Below are 15,818 nucleotides of genomic sequence, written 5' to 3'. Positions count from 1 at the left end.
CTTGTGTGCTCAGTCGGGCTCAATGCCATTGCTAGATTAGCTGAATTGAAAAAAAAATCTGACTGGAGAAATATGACTGGCTTTATTTTTCAACAGGGATGCCTTTGCTCAGTGACACTGCCAACCATACTCCAGATTTTCTTTCAATTTTAATTGTTATTTTTAATTTCGGTAATCATATTGACATGTGCTACTCATCCAGGGTCTGGCAGGATTAAGAGGACCGCAGGGTCCACCTGGTGCCATTGGACCACCCGGTGCCGCAGGGACGCCTGTGAGTACACTCCAGTATATATAAAAAAGAGACAACAACAAGCAAAAATGATATATTTTCTTTTTGTTTTCATAAAGGGCAGAGCAGGTGAAGATGGTAAACCCGGAACACCTGGTAAAATGGTGCGTATTTTTGAGGAAACAATTCATTTTTGTGTTAATGTTCAACCAGTGCTGAATATGTTGCCATGTTTGCAGGGGGAGGAAGGTGTGCCAGGGGAAGATGGGAGGAAGGTTTGTCATCAGCGACCATTAACAATCCCACCCAGTGGTCTGTTGTGTGGCGATGGCCCATGAATTGATTTTCAATGGGCTGTGAAATGTAGCTGGTGTATGCATTATAGATCACAGAAGTCAGGCTAAGGCATCTTTGGAGATGACGTGAATAGAAATAGGAGAGGAGGAAGACTCAGACAGCATTTCATTAACTGGTGGAAATTGGTGTGGAACAGGGATTTTAATCAGTATCGTAAAAACAGAAAATACTCACGCACACCAACCTATATCTGCTCTGGTTTGATGTATCGTCAGATCACCAATTGTGATCGACCCAAGTTAGGTAGAATAATATGCACTTAGAATCCTGGTCATTCTCTTTTTTCACCCAGTTACTCACTGTGGTGACCAGAATTGAAAAGATTTTTACAACTTAAAGCTTAAAGTTGTGGCAAGCACTTCAGTAAAATTCAAACTTTTTTGTGATTTCAACTACTTTTAAATTTTAACCCTTTAGATACCGTCATCGCAAATTGGAGGCATTTTAACAAGCCAGGCTGCACATACAGCGCTTGATGTATTTACTACTTTACACATCCAGATGGCAGATACGTGTAACTTCAATATGAGCAACATTTCTGTTCTGTCTAACTTTAAATACAGTTTGAAAACTGCTCCTGGTCAAGGAGGCGAGAGGCTTTAAGCCTAACAGAGTGCAGAGTGACTCTCTTCTGATGTGGAATATTCAGAGCTGAAGATCATACAGTCAGACAGAAGGTACGCGTATAGTGAGACTGAGTCCACAGGCAGCACACACTGGTGCTTCACCATTTCTAGGTACGGTAAAAATACGGAAATAGCAGTAGAAAACTGGGAAAAATGCAGTGTGAATAACAGTGGAGACAGCAGTGGCGTTCATGGTACCGTTGTAAATGACAGTGATGCCCAGCCAACCATCACTGGCTGAGAGGTGGGCAAGAGTTTCCCCATGTATAAAAGTTATGTAATTCACTAGGTCCGCCGACTGGTGACATTATATTTTACTTCCATCTCAAACTCACTGAAGAACCTTCTGTTCTACAGTAAACCTTAATGTGTTTTCAAGCTACAGCCTAGTGAAATAGTGATATCAAAGGAGAATACTTCCTGGAAAAAAGTCTGCCACCTAAAATGTTAAGTTAAGCAGCCAGACATGGAACGTTTATCGTGTTAGGTGAAATACAGTATGAGCTGTTGTTGTGTCTTGAAAGTGTCTCTTATCTACAGGGTGACAGAGGAGAGGGTGGACCCCCTGGAAAAGATGTAAGTTTTTCACCAGGTGTCCAAGTCATTTTTATTTTCTGCTCTATATTCAGTACACTGTGTGTTCATTGTATGACTTTCTTTATTGCTGCTCCACGAAGGCTTGTTTGTCAGCGTGGGCTGCACTGACATTGACTTTGCCGTCACACTCTCTCTGAATGGAGTGAGGGCGACGCTATATTTATCGCCAACTCTAATCATCAAGCTTATCCTTTAAGAGCCGGGTTCTTCTGAGAGGAATCCAGAGGGGTGCCAAATGTCAGAGTTCTGTTTTCATGTGCAAATTCAAATTAATTATCTAGCCAACATCAGTGGAAGGCTAGAGCGGCCACCTGCTTTGATTTGATAGTTCACTCTGAAGGAGGGGGTGAGTGCTGCCAAAACCAGGATGCTTTCGCCTTTTCATTTTTTTTCTTCTCTCTTTTTCTTTTCCAGGGCCGTGAGGGTCAAAAGGGAGACCAGGGTGTTGATGGGCCGCGAGGGCCGACTGGTCCTCCAGGTCAGCCGGGAGTACCTGGCAACATCGGTCCACCTGGCCAGGTGTGATAACAAATACGGGCGGTTTTCTTACTGCCGTGAAAACTTATGTGGACACCCTCTATTCTTTCAGGTTGTGTATGTGAAAGGAGTTGAACTGCCACCAATTCCAGGTCCACCAGGTACACCAGGAATTCCTGTAAGTTTAGAGGATTTTGATTGGTCAAAATGATGCTTAAATGTTAAATGAACCTGTGAAGTCAGCTGCTTTTCACCGGTCAATGCAGGTATAGAAATGCATTAGAGAACGATGGTTTGTGACTCTGATCAAGCCAACTTCTGTTTGATCAGTTCAAATGTTTTTGCCATGCTTATTGGATAAATTAATGTTCAGATTTATATGTTCCAAAATGACTATTGGGCGTTGGGTTGTCATGAATGAGTGAGCCAGAACATTGTGATCAAAACTACAGTAGTTCTGAAATAGCAGTATATGACACTGTTCCCCCAGATACAATGAAAACAAACTTGTCATCAGGCTTTACAGGTGCTGCGTATGTGTGATAGAGTTGAAACCATTAAGATCCACTGAGCGCTGTGGTCAGATCATTTTTCATTTAGGGTTTGTGTATTTACCAACAGCCGTTTAAAGACTTACCTGAAGAATGTGAATTAAAATAAATTCGACATACATGCAGAGTTCTTAAGACTTTTTCCCTCTACAATTGAAGTAGCTGCTGTGCTGTGCATATTGAAATGTGGAAATTCTAAGAGCGTGAGAGTTGTGATTTCCCTCTTGTGTTCCAGCGCCTGCGGGCCTATGTGATCTGCATAAATCGTAGCTGCCACAATGCCGATGTTTATCTTTGTCCGCCTCTGCCACAATCTTGTCGATTGATATTTTTATCTTTGCCCTTCTTCTGCCCTGCAGGGTAATCCAGGGGTTCCTGGACCAAGAGGACCAAATGTAAGTCATGCTTTTGCGTGTTTATTTCACAGATAATCTGCCCTTTTTCCACCCACTTTCCTTTCTTTAACAGGGAGAAAGAGGTTCGCCGGGACTCAAGGGCGACACGGTAAGTCAGTCCTGGTTTGGTTTAAAGCGATTGTTGATGTGTTGAGTGACGCCTGTCTATCTTCAGGGAGAGCCAGGGAGCAATGGCAAGCCGTGCCCACCAGTGTCTCAAGAAGTAAAACACCACATCAGTTGCCGCAGGTGTGACTTGCTGCTCCAATAATTCCTTTCTCTTTTTTGTCTCTCGCCAGGATATAAGGCGGGCAATAGAAAAATTCAATATCGACCAACCAAAGGTAGGAGGTCTCAGCTAAGAAGGTTGCGCTGCAATACGTTTGGTCTTAATGAAGACTACTACAATGTGTCAGAGCTTTGGCTAATGCCATGTCTCTTTTTTTCCTTTTAACTGATGTGAAGGATCCACTAAGAGAACCTAAGCCTGGGCAAGACTTCGGGAAAGGTGGGAGCTTCCCATCAGGATTGTTCCCTAAGGGAAGCAAAGGAGAACCTGGGTTCAATGGAATCCCTGGTCAAGATGTGAGTAGAACTGTGTTCACACTGACTCTACAGTGCTGCAGCTGAATCTTCTGTTCCTGTGTGCCAGGGTGCCCGTGGTCCTGCAGGGGAGAAAGGCGCGAAGGGGGACCAAGGAGATAAAGGTTCTGCAGGAACACCGGGGCCTCCGGGAAGAGCTACTGTGGAGCAGGGATCTGAGGGACCACCTGGGCCTCCTGGAGGTCCAGGAAAAGCTGGAAGACCTGGCGTACCTGGAAGACCAGGGGAAACCGGCGAGGCAGGGAACCCAGGAGAACAGGTATGGAGGAACTTAGAGGAATAATACGTAAAACAATATTTGTGACACTAAATCTGCTTTTTGGTTTTGTGTTCAAGGGTGAGAGAGGAGAAAAGGGAGACAGGGGACAAGATGTGAGTGAATACCAGACTTAACACTTGGTTTATTCAAACTGCTTATTCATAATGTAGAGAATGACTCTGTGTTCTTGTATTTGTTTGATGTCATGCGTCTGCGAGTTTGTAAACTTTACTTTTGAATGAAAGGGTAAACCAGGACCTAAGGGATCAGCTGGTTCACCCGGTGAAAAGGTGAGGTTATTTTTGCCATTCACCTACAAGGAAAAGAAGACACAGATCTCACAGTTTATTTTAACACTCTTTAGGGTGAGTGTATTGAACGGGACCTGACGGTGACACCCGGTGTCAGAGGTCCACCTGGACTTTCAGGACAAAAGGGTGAAGCAGGTTTTCCTGGACCAGCGGGCTCTAAAGGAGACCAGGTACAATATTAGTATTCATCGAATGTTCCACTCACGTGGCATCGTATTACTTTTGCTGCTTGTGTTCCAGGGCTTCACTGGACCTCGAGGTCCCAAAGGAGAGCGGGGAGAAGCTGGAGAGAAAGGACGTGATGGGTCACCGGTTGGTTCTATATGACTGAAATAATGACATCACTGACTACTCTCAGCTCATTGCTATAAAGTGACATTAAACACTTGATGTGTCCTTATGTGGCAGGGAGTATCTGGGGAGCCTGGCAAACAAGGACCAGACGGGAAGCAGGTCAGTCTCGCCTGTACATTTAACCAGACAAACCTGACTGAAAATAAAGGCTTTATTGTTCACTTTATACATGACGATACAGGTTTCACAGGAATGGGTCAATGACTGTATTGAGAGCAGTTTTATCTCATTTGGGGGTGTTATAACAAATGCATCTGTCATTACATTGTTTCAACTTTAGTTCCTACCTGCCAGCGTGAAATGTTTGTACGAAATTCATTTTTCATGTCTGTGATCACTGATCAAAAATGATTCAATCATATTACATGAACATGAGAAATGAAACTAAACTATAGCCTAGATTTCCGTGGCAGCATACACTTCCATCCCCCTTCCATTGACGGTCCAACGTATGAACCTTTCACACCTCACACTGGAGCCTCCTAATCTGGTACATTAACAAGCATATACAGGGCTCAATATAATGCCAGCAAACATCGGTTGGTGCCAGTAAGTCAGCAGAGTGTGGGCCATAAACCTGCCTATTAATGCAGTGTATTTTGCGACAACTGCACTTGCACCGGTCTTGCACCTGTCAGACCGGCCATCTTGTGAAGGGTCTGAGTGGCCATTGGCACCCGTCTGGCCCAGGGCAGCTGTGGCTCCAGATGTTGCTAACATGTCCTATGAAGGAACAGTGGTTCCTGCAAAGAGCTTTGTGTCATGTGAAAAGCGCTGTGCAAACGCACACCAAGATAGGGGACATGTTTTTGCCCCCACACTATGAGTTTCCTTCCCTGTGTGATATATTCTTTGTTTTATCCTCAACTATTGTGTCATTTCTGATCCTCTCTAGGGCCAGCCTGGGTTCCCCGGAGTGCTCGGCAGACCGGTAGGGTTTCTGCTTTGAATCTGTTGGATTGGTTTTGTGTAGTCAGATACAACTGGGGAAGGGAGAGTGATGATCAAAGCTGGGCCACAAATAGGTTGTAATCCACACAGGAGACAGGAAGAGTTGATCGTCTGGGAGCACACATGCACCTCTAGGGCAAAAACGATTCATTTGCGTCACAATTCTGTTTTCTTTCTGGTAAAAAGCTTTGGTCAAACTCAAGTATTCACTCATTCATGTAAACAGTATGATAAAAGGGAGCCAACTCTGATGGAAATTCACTTTACTCAGTGCATGATGGGGATTGATCGGAAAGGTTCCAAATCTACTTGCTTCCACTGACGCATGCAGCAGCATCACAGTCTGTTTTCTCTCATAAATCACTGATACCTTTCAGAGCTCTATGCTTGTTGGTTTTGTTCTCTCTCTGTGTTTGTCTTGCTCCACCTGCATTTCATCATGAGTCATTCCAATGTCATCAACTGCAGCCATGGAGCAGTGAGCCTTGAACAAAATCATTGCCCAGTAAGCACAGATTTGGACACCAAAATGTTAAGTTATATCTTCAAATACAAGTTAGATTTATACTCTCTTGAAGTATTAGAAAATTATAATTTACAAATGATAAAATCAGGTTATATTTGTTCTGTTTGAATGAGGACTGCTGTGCTTGAAACACTGCAGCTCCTCAGTTTATGTTTTTGAATTCACATGTTACGTTTGTCGAATGACCTGACTCTCTGCTCTTGGTAATGCGTTTCAGCGTGGTTGAACCACTTTGATCCTCTTTCTTAATGCCTCTATTTACACTCGTCAACACATATGGAAGTATTCTTTCCCCCTCGCTGCTATTATGTAAACCATTGTTCGTGACCTCTGAGGGGCAGCAGCACAGGTGCCGTTTAAGATGCTGAGGTATGTGCTGCTCTGTTCTACAGGGAAATACTGGCGATCCTGGCACCAGAGGGCCAACTGTGAGTCTGACTTTCAGATGTTTATAAATGAAATCGGCTGTATTTGTATGTTGATCTACAGATGATTTGTGCTCATCTTTAGAACTAAAATGAAACTTAAGATTCTTACAATTGCTGTAAATATTTTCGAACAATTGTGTTGCCCAAGTGACCGATGGCAACTATTTAAACCAGGCTGGATGCCTTCACAGCAAAACTGACTCCTTTAATCATTTCCTTCACAATGCATGTGCTAACCAGGGTCCCATGGGTCCCACTGGTCTTCCTGGTCCAGCAGGGGTGAAGGTCAGCGTTTAAAAAGTCATTGAAAGTTGACTGTGCTCATGTAAGAGTCTGACATAAGCATTTGTTTACAGGGGAATCAAGGAGAGCCAGGGATTGGTATTCAGGTAAACAATGCTATTTTCTGTACTTTTCATACATTCATTGACATTCACAAGAGTGAACTACCATTGTCTCCTCTCAGGGTCTTCCTGGTGCCCAAGGAAGCACCGGTTTACCCGGACCACCAGGTCCCCCGGGGGCAGTAGTGAGTCTTTTTTGGCTGTTTTTCATCAAATAAAGATCAGCTGGCCTTTTATGGTTGAGTGGACATGGTCCTTTTTTAATTTCTGCAGGGTCCACAGGGACCTCCAGGACTTCCAGGGCAAGTGGTAAGTGACACCACAAGTCACTTAGACAACATCCTTTCCATAATTGGCAACACACAAAGGAGCTCCTCAATTTTCTCTTCAAATCATACCCTGCAACAACGCAGCTATGTATAGCTAAAATATTGCGCCTCGACACATCAATCTCAAATGTGCTGTGCAGAACCAATCTTGTAGAGAACCGGAGATGAGAAGCGGCATCTGAGACCGACTGTGGTGTCGGAACTTTCAAGTTCAGAACATTGTCCAGGTTGTTTCATTCCTTTTCAAAACTAGTTCAGAGATGCATTTTTAAGCCGTGTGCACCACTCAGCTTTCCAAAGTGCAGACAGCACTGCTGCACCCGCGGCTTATAGGCCGCTGCTGCTTATGGATGAACAAGAGCTGTTTTCCATCTTAAATTTGGTGGGTGCAGATATTATTCCAATGCGCTCTATAGTCCAGAAATTACTGTAAATCTGCAATTCTATCATATTGAAATCTGATTGGTTCTCTGGCTTTTAGCCATGCAATTCAGATATGGCTCAATATTAGCACTTTATTGCATAATATATTCAAAAGACGTTCTGCAGCTCACTGTAATGCGCCTCTTTAGGGTGAAGCAGGTAAACCTGGGGTGCCTGGCAGAGATGGGATTCCCGGCAAAGAAGGAACACCTGGATTACCAGGGAAGCAGGTGCGTTATCAGAAGCAGAACATGGCTGTTCTTTACTGCATTTCTCTTTACAGCAAATCAACATCATTTGTTGTGCAGGGTATTGTTGGACCTCCAGGCCAGCTGGGTTTAAAGGGTGAACAGGGAGACAGCGGTCCTCCGGGGAAGGTGAGTTTGTGTTACACCCAAGACTAAAAGGCTAAAACTAACAACTTTGCTCATGCAGGCTTGTATTTTGTCCGCTAAAAGCATTACAGATGTTTGGTCTTGCAGGAATATAAAAATATTTCCCCTCCTTCCCCTGCTGTGTTTTCATCTGATGGATAACACTAGGTGGTCTTCCTCTGGGGGCTGCGGTCAGACTGCTGTACTTTACAGCTGCACATAATTCATTTATCAATGGGGGGTAGGAGACAACATGGACCCAAGGTCTCTGGGCTGCTCTTTATGCCTTATTGATTCACCTACAGAGCCATGCATTTCTCTCTCCGGTTTTGTGCATTGTTCTATAGGTTAAAATAAAAATGTTATGTGTATAAATATAACACATAATAAATAAGCCATTAAAAAAAATATATATATATATATAAACTAATAATGTCTGAATGTCTAATGTCTGAACATTATTGCAACATTTATGCGTATTTCTAGTTTACAGGTGGTGTCTTTTCAGAAGAAGAAAAACCCTCTCATTCTTAGGCTTTTCGGTCTTTTATAAATGCTGCTTTATTTTATTCAAACACATACATTTTATTTAATTGAGTTGAATTGATTTGCCACTTGCCGACGGGATCAAATGTGTTTTAGCATGTCTGAAACTGCACTATTGAATCGCTTTTTGCAATGATGAAACTATTTTCACAAGTCCATTATCTGTTGCAAAGAGCCCTGGAGTTTTCCTGAAGAATAATAGAGGGGGATCCCCAAGAGACAGAGGCTTCTGCTGAAGCTAAAAATAGCAACTGAGCCAACCATTACTTGGAAAAAAAAGCCTCTGAAATCCTGTTAAATCTTTATTTATTGGCCACAGCTTTTGGGTTTCAGTTGACGAAACCCTAAAGCTGAGTACATTGTGTATTTGTCATAATTGTAATTCATGAGGGAACAATGAATCAGTTAACAGATCATGGAAGGGACATTCACCCCTGTTTTCATCCATCTGTCATTGTAATCTGTTCACGTTGGAGTTAGTTTTCTCTGGGTTTAACGGCTCCATAGGTTTTATGAACTTCTCCCCCTTCATCTGTGATTGGACTTGAGAAGTGCCACCGCTGAAAATAATTGGGCCACTGACGCTCACTTTCCACCAGTTGCTCCTGGTTACAGTCTCATATATAATTATAGATATGGCCTGGAGATGGTCTGTGCTTTGAGCGGAGCTGATGTCATGCAGCTACACCATGGAGAAAAGCTCCCCTGTTTTTGCTGGTCTTCTTAACTTGGAGCCCATTAGGATTTGTGCCCGCAACATCTACACTTTTACCTTCTTTGATCCAGCGGACAGAGGTTTTAGATAGTCCCTCGGCTTCTATGTCTCTTGTTTGTGACTTTTAAAAAGCATTCTGAAAGCATTCAAGTGTGTGGCAACCAGACGAATCTCGATGCTCGATAATGGTCACTGCTCAGGTCAATATTTCAAGCATATTCCAGAAGTTCCAGCGAAACAAAGGCACACAGCAATGAAGGCAGAAAAGTTCCCATCTGTTTCATCTCTGAGAGCATGCGTGATGACTTTATGAAAATGTATTCTCGCCAGCAAGTACAAAGCCAAGCGTTAGCGTTGGGTGACGAGGAGTTCAACTCTGCACAAAAAACAACAACAACAAAGGATTATTTGCTGCTGTTTAATATTCAGAGTTAGCCCCGGTGACGTGCTGTGGTTGGGCCAGACAAATAACCCAGCACTGCCAGTGCGTCTTCTGAACACTAGCTGTTGTTGATACGTGTAAACAGTAAAGCATTCGGTGCTTATGGTCATACACGTGTTGCTTTACTAAAAATAATTCCATCTCTCCTGCTCTCGCTGTTGTGAGGCGACACCTTCGTTGCTATAGTCTAAATCAATCCAAAACCTGTATTCTAGGAGACAAAAATATTGCAGAAATCTGCCTTGTCGAGTGTAGTCTGAAGACTCTAATTCTCCAGTCGACTGGCTGGACGGTATAGAAATGCCTCGCAGTTTCCCCCCCGTGTGCTCTTCACCTGTCCTTGCAGAGGGTTTTAAATGAAAGCCATACACTCTGGACTGGCGATAATAAGTTGTTATTTTCTCCTATTTTTATCCTCTGCAGTCTGTAGCTGGACCACCTGGACCCAGAGGAGAAAAGGTGAGTCAAGCACTCACACAGCGTTGCTTCCGTCTTGGCAGTTGAATCACACACTTAAGTCTTCACTTAAACCTTCCAGGGACAGTAACAGTTTTGACTGTAGATTACTGTTCTGTAAAAGCAATTTGGCCTTTTAGCAATTTCTTTTTTCTTTTTCAAATGGAAAATGAATGTCAGTCATTAGAGAGTCGTTGAGAACTTTGTATCTGTGAGTCAAAGGTGAACAGGTTCAGTGCCGTAGAGGGTGACTCTATATTACCACTGTGTTTCCTCTGTAGACTCTTGCTGATCATTTTCAAAAATTTATACAGCATTTTATGCTGACAGTGCTTTTTCTTTAAATCGCTGTTAAGTTGACGTTGACATTCATTTCATAACCATTTTGACCAAAGATGTATTTATGTACGGTGCATATACTTCATGTGTTCACTGAACTATTATTGTGTACTATTGATTTTTTTTATCTCTCCATTATTGATGCTCACAGGGACTTCCAGGTCCAACTCTGCCAGGCACAGCAGGAGAACAAGGGCTTCCTGGAGAGAAGGTAAGCTGCACCTAATATTATCTGAAAGATGAACAAAATGTGCCTTTAAAATGTTCTTTGAAGAAAAAAAAATGCTGTTATTCAGGGCTCCAGGGGAGATAAAGGTGCTTCAGGCGGAAAAGGAGAGCGTGTGAGTGAGATGGAACTGCAGGTTTGACTGGTCGCCCTGCTGATAGTAACCCTGTTTAACTGTCATCATCAGGGCGCACCTGGTCAAGACGGCCGGCCAGGAGAGAGCGTGAGTAACTGAGGCCTGTAATGTTTGTCTGGACTTCAGTCACGGCCGAAATAGTAGAGAATTACACTCATTTTTACTAAGGTCTGTGCTTCAGTGTTTGTCACATGTTACTATAATATACTGAACTGTATTCATTTCATGGGCATCTAAGGCTTTTGTTGACAATTGCAGTTGATTTTTACTGAGCTGAATTGGAGAGCTGAAGTTTCTCAGTCAATTTCAAGCGACTGCATCTCCAAACACACTTTATATGCCAAGAGTCAGCATTTGCAATGTTGACCCTTCTTTTTCAAGACCTCTGCAACTGGCCCTGGCATGCTGTCAGTTGACTTCAGGACTACATCCTGACCCCATCATGACCAATGCCCGGTGTTTGTCAGAATTTGTGGGTTTTGGTTGGTTTACCCGCCTCTTGAGGATTGACCACCAGTTCTCAGTGGAATATGTTTCCTGCCCATGGACTCATACCATCATATTGGAAGAGGCATCGTTTGTCACTGAACTGTTCTTGGATGGTGAGGAGAAGTTGCTCTCCGAGGATGTTTTGGTACCATTCTTTTTTTGTAGCTGTGTTCTTTAGCAAAATTGTGAGAGTGCCCAGTCCCTTGGCTGAAAAGCTCCCCCACACATTCATGCCCTCAGGATGCTTTTTCCAGAAGCCCCAACCTCAGCAGTCCAATCCCTGTACTTTTCTTCAGAATACGAGTCTGTCCCTAATGTTTTTCCTGGAGACAAGTGGCTCCATTGCTGCCCTTCTTGACACCAATCCTTTCCCCAGAAGTCTTCCTCACCGTGTGTGTAGTTGCTCTCACACCTGCCTGCTGCCTTTTCACAGCAAGTCCTGCACTGGTGGTGCCTGGATCCCTCAGCTCAATCAACTTTAGGGGACGGTCCCAGCGTTTGCTGGACGTTCTTGAAGCCTTCTTAACAGCAATTGAACCGCTCTCCTTGAAGTTCTTGACGATTCGGCTGATTTTGATGTAATCCTGGTGCCTGTGAAGCCCTTTCCGTACAAGGCAATAATGGCTGCACCTGTTTCCTTGCTGGTAACCAACAGAGGACGAATAGTGATTTCAATCACCACCCTCTTTTAAGGCCTCCAGTTCCAACTCTATCAGCAGGACAAAGTCCTCACCACGCTCTCACCTGCGTGAGTGTGTGACTTGATGTCAGCTGCACCCTCTGTGGCAGGAATGAAATGCAGTGGAAGTGTTTTTTGCAATTCACATGATCACTCTTCATCAGTTCCATATTAATATTGGTTAAGATATCACCTCCATATGGTATTAGTTTAATACTCGTACATGCATTATGATGTTTCCACCTACAAACCAGCTGCGGTCATCTTATGTGTGAAATGAATTGATGATTTTTTTTTCTTCCTCAGGGGGAGCAGGGACCTGCCGGGCCCAAAGGTGATAAGGTGAACTCTGTCATTTTTTCTGAACATGTATTGTCTCTGATACAATATCAAATTCAACACTGGAGTGTGACAAAGCCTTGACAAAAGCTGTCCTGCAGGGGGATAAAGGCATTGGAATAGCTGGACCTCCAGGTCGGGAGGGACCTGCGGGTCTGAAGGTCAGTTATGCTGCTTAACTTCAAGCATTGTGAAACTATGCACCAACATTTCAATTTAATTGAACTTGATTCCAGGGAGATCCAGGTCTTCCTGGACCATCTGGTCCTCCAGGACCTCAAGGAAAACCAGGTACCATTGGCCCTCCGGGAATAAGAGGTGAAAATGGGCAACCAGGACCACCTGGACTTATAGGACAGAAGGTCGGAAATACAGCTGTAATGTTCTTGAACGAACAATGAAACAAAGATAAAATGTCAGTATTTTTGAGTTTAGGGTCCACCGGGCTTTGCAGGGCAAATAGGCACTCCGGGACCTCCCGGTCCTCCAGGTCCACAGGGTCCAATTGTAAGTGAAAAAGATAGAAATGTGTGTGTAAATTCATGAAATGTGGCGCTGTCAGCGACTGAAGAATATGACTTGATTCCAGCTTGCATTTGACATCTTGCATGATGTTTTCCAGGGCTCCCCCGGTGTGAATGGGATCAGAGGCGACAAGGTGGCTGACTTGGATTTGTCTTATTGAATTTGTGGTTTGTGTTTTTTTTGGAAATGAATTTTCTAATTCATTTCTGAGTGCAGGGTGAAGTTGGTGTTGGCGTCCCTGGTGCCCGAGGAGAGAGAGGAGAGCCAGGCATCAGGGTGAGACCACCTGACTCTATTTGTGCTGTTTTTAATAAATTAATGACTTACATTTCTAATTTATTATTTAAATAATGCAATTTGTATAATCATCATACAGTAGAATTGTATATAGTCATATCATTAATTTAATTATTAAAGAAAAGCACTGAAACGCCACCATTTGAAGACTGAATCTTTTCAATAATTCCACTTGCAGTTGATTCATTTTGCCTTGTTTGCTGGAGTTTGACATCTGCTCATATTAAACATGTTTTTATCTTCAGGGTGAGGAGGGTCGTCCCGGCCTGGATGGGGAAAGAGGGCCGACAGTAAGATCATAAACAGCATTTTTTATCCAAATAATGCTAATGCTAATGGATGCAGAGACGCTAGGAAAAACCAAAGTTGTCACATAATATTCTCTGTAATGGACATTCAATGCGAAGCTTTCCCTCTTGAATTGTGGAACCCTGCAAAATTGTGTGTCTGTGTTGACATGTCCATGTGTGTCTGTCAGGGCCCTCCAGGTGCTCGCGGGACGCGAGGAGAAAAGGTGAATACTAATGGCCAGTCTCTCACGGTTGTGTGTCATCATGCTGCACCTTTTGATCATTCTTCTGCAGCAATGTGGCAAATTAGGTTGACGTCCATGAATAAGAATGCTTTACTCTCATTATTTACCTCAACAGGGAGACGCCGGGCTGCAAGGGGACAAAGGAGACAAGGTGCATTTTAATACCAGAACACAGTCCACTTCAAGCCTTCTTCTTTTTGCGATTTCACGACTTAAATGAACAGAAATAATGAGGAAAAAAAGCCGCAAAGAATGTGGTGCTTTCAGAATAGGACGACCGTTTGACTGAAATAGCCTTTCATTCTTTTCAATTATGTAGATTTTAATAACCTGCAGTGAGGTGTAAAATTCTATTCTCAACTCAAACTGCCTGTTCAGCCTTAAGGTGGGAAACGCAACAGTTGTGTTTCATTACTTCCAATATTTTCTGTCAAGCTGACAGCATCTGGGATTTTCCAAACAATATCTTTCTGGTGTCATTGTACACATTCAGTCACCCCACCATAAGACTTTCACTGAAGATGGTGAGAAGTTTTTAAAGGTCCAGTTGCTTCAGAACCTGTAAGAATAGTGATCAGTGAGATAGTACACAAAACAAGCTTAACTGAAGGGGATGAAGCCCAAAAGCTTTCACATTGAAAGTGTCTTTAGACATGGAGTCGCTTGAAATTGATTGAGAAACTTCAGCTGTCCAATTCAGCTCAGTAAAAGTCAACCCAGAAAGTAAACTTTTTGAGGCAAATAGTTGATGAACCATTCTTAATAAGAACTACTTTGAGGTCAGGCCCATGTGTTGTCAGAATCTGAAAAGGTTAAGGTCGACTGACTGCTCAACAGCTGAAAATGGTCAGCAGGCAGCTGTAGTGTCAGTGGAGACAGAACATGGTTCACCGTAACCCTCTGGTTGTAACTGTCCTCGCAGGGGGATACAGTTTTGGTGGGAGGACCTCCTGGAGAAAAGGGCAACAAAGGAGAACAGGTCAGTAAATGCAGGAATCTTCCCCAAGCCTCATGACCATTTAAGTTCTTCTGGCTCATTATTGTCTGTTTCTCTCAGGGTGATCGGGGTCCAAAAGGTATTCAGGGAGAAAAGGGGGTGAAAGGTCAAGAGGGCCCACCAGGAGAGCAGGTAGCCAGCATTTTTTGAAAGTGAAATAAATCAATCTTTCAAGTCCAAATAAGCCCTCACAATGGTTTGTCAGGGTCTGAGAGGGGAGCCAGGTGAAAATGGCTCCACTGGATTCCCTGGTGCCCGCGGCCCTGGAGGACAGAAGGCAAGCAGCTGTTTCCAACAATAATTCTAATGAGTCATTTTGCTTTGAAGGTAACCCAATCAGAGAAGGGTGCGAGTCATAATTTCTCCCTCTCATTAACATAATCCTGCAGGGAGAAGCAGGTCAGCCTGGCGTTCCCGGTGAATCGGTCTGTGTCTTCAGTATTGACAGACTATCTCACCGACACGACATGAATAATTCAGTTTTTTCTCTCCAGGGTTTAGCAGGAAGAGAAGGGCTGCCAGGGCACAAAGGGGATAAGGGCGAGATCGGCGTCGTGGGAATGAGAGGCATCAAGGTATTTTCAGCCGCGTGTGTGTGCGCGTGTGTGTGTGTCGGTTTGTGGGGGGCGGTGGGGGGACTCAGCGTATGGGACTCTTGTCACCAAACTTTTCTGAAATAGTTGAGGGCTAATTCTTAAAACTTGATAATGAATGGATCAGCTCAAGGTCATGTTAACACATCAAACAAAACAAGCACTTTTTCCCATGATTGACGCACAGACTCGCATGTTGAGCCTGGTAATTACCAGCTGTATAATCGTCATTGATTAGGACTGTAATTAAATCACAATCACTGATCTCACACTGATCAGTGTGAGATCAGTGATTGACACTGATCACACTGGTGATCAGTGTCACACTGGTACTGCGACAGTCAGAGGTGGTGTGGCGTGGAGGGGA

At 43.6% G+C, this 15,818-nt stretch overlaps 1 protein-coding gene across 2 annotated transcripts in view; it reads left to right on the top strand.

The window, feature by feature from the left end:
- Positions 1-15,818, top strand: part of col7a1 (collagen, type VII, alpha 1) — a 57,060-nt gene that overhangs the window by 29,743 nt on the left and 11,499 nt on the right. The window contains exons 63-105 of one of the 2 annotated variants that reach the window (XM_053867634.1): positions 203-274; positions 352-396; positions 472-507; positions 1,756-1,791; positions 2,227-2,331; positions 2,402-2,467; positions 3,200-3,235; positions 3,309-3,344; positions 3,411-3,458; positions 3,535-3,579; positions 3,701-3,820; positions 3,888-4,097; positions 4,175-4,210; positions 4,343-4,387; positions 4,462-4,578; positions 4,649-4,720; positions 4,817-4,861; positions 5,658-5,693; positions 6,632-6,667; positions 6,908-6,952; positions 7,024-7,056; positions 7,134-7,196; positions 7,285-7,320; positions 7,913-7,993; positions 8,072-8,140; positions 10,264-10,299; positions 10,787-10,846; positions 10,932-10,976; positions 11,049-11,084; positions 12,472-12,507; positions 12,606-12,665; positions 12,741-12,866; positions 12,940-13,011; positions 13,127-13,162; positions 13,246-13,305; positions 13,572-13,616; positions 13,805-13,840; positions 13,977-14,012; positions 14,784-14,840; positions 14,919-14,990; positions 15,064-15,135; positions 15,248-15,283; positions 15,353-15,433. In XM_053867634.1, the coding sequence (XP_053723609.1) occupies positions 203-274; positions 352-396; positions 472-507; positions 1,756-1,791; positions 2,227-2,331; positions 2,402-2,467; positions 3,200-3,235; positions 3,309-3,344; positions 3,411-3,458; positions 3,535-3,579; positions 3,701-3,820; positions 3,888-4,097; positions 4,175-4,210; positions 4,343-4,387; positions 4,462-4,578; positions 4,649-4,720; positions 4,817-4,861; positions 5,658-5,693; positions 6,632-6,667; positions 6,908-6,952; positions 7,024-7,056; positions 7,134-7,196; positions 7,285-7,320; positions 7,913-7,993; positions 8,072-8,140; positions 10,264-10,299; positions 10,787-10,846; positions 10,932-10,976; positions 11,049-11,084; positions 12,472-12,507; positions 12,606-12,665; positions 12,741-12,866; positions 12,940-13,011; positions 13,127-13,162; positions 13,246-13,305; positions 13,572-13,616; positions 13,805-13,840; positions 13,977-14,012; positions 14,784-14,840; positions 14,919-14,990; positions 15,064-15,135; positions 15,248-15,283; positions 15,353-15,433 (2,571 nt within the window). Of the gene's footprint in view, positions 1-202; positions 275-351; positions 397-471; positions 508-1,755; positions 1,792-2,226; positions 2,332-2,401; positions 2,468-3,199; positions 3,236-3,308; positions 3,345-3,410; positions 3,459-3,534; positions 3,580-3,700; positions 3,821-3,887; positions 4,098-4,174; positions 4,211-4,342; positions 4,388-4,461; positions 4,579-4,648; positions 4,721-4,816; positions 4,862-5,657; positions 5,694-6,631; positions 6,668-6,907; positions 6,953-7,023; positions 7,057-7,133; positions 7,197-7,284; positions 7,321-7,912; positions 7,994-8,071; positions 8,141-10,263; positions 10,300-10,786; positions 10,847-10,931; positions 10,977-11,048; positions 11,085-12,471; positions 12,508-12,605; positions 12,666-12,740; positions 12,867-12,939; positions 13,012-13,126; positions 13,163-13,245; positions 13,306-13,571; positions 13,617-13,804; positions 13,841-13,976; positions 14,013-14,783; positions 14,841-14,918; positions 14,991-15,063; positions 15,136-15,247; positions 15,284-15,352; positions 15,434-15,818 lie in introns of those variants that run through there. The other variant, XM_053867635.1, reaches the window with a different exon arrangement.

This window comes from Synchiropus splendidus, chromosome 6 (assembly GCF_027744825.2).
Source record: "Synchiropus splendidus isolate RoL2022-P1 chromosome 6, RoL_Sspl_1.0, whole genome shotgun sequence".
Lineage (NCBI taxonomy): Eukaryota > Metazoa > Chordata > Actinopteri > Syngnathiformes > Callionymidae > Synchiropus > Synchiropus splendidus.
This window is presented reverse-complemented; position numbering and strand designations above follow the sequence as displayed.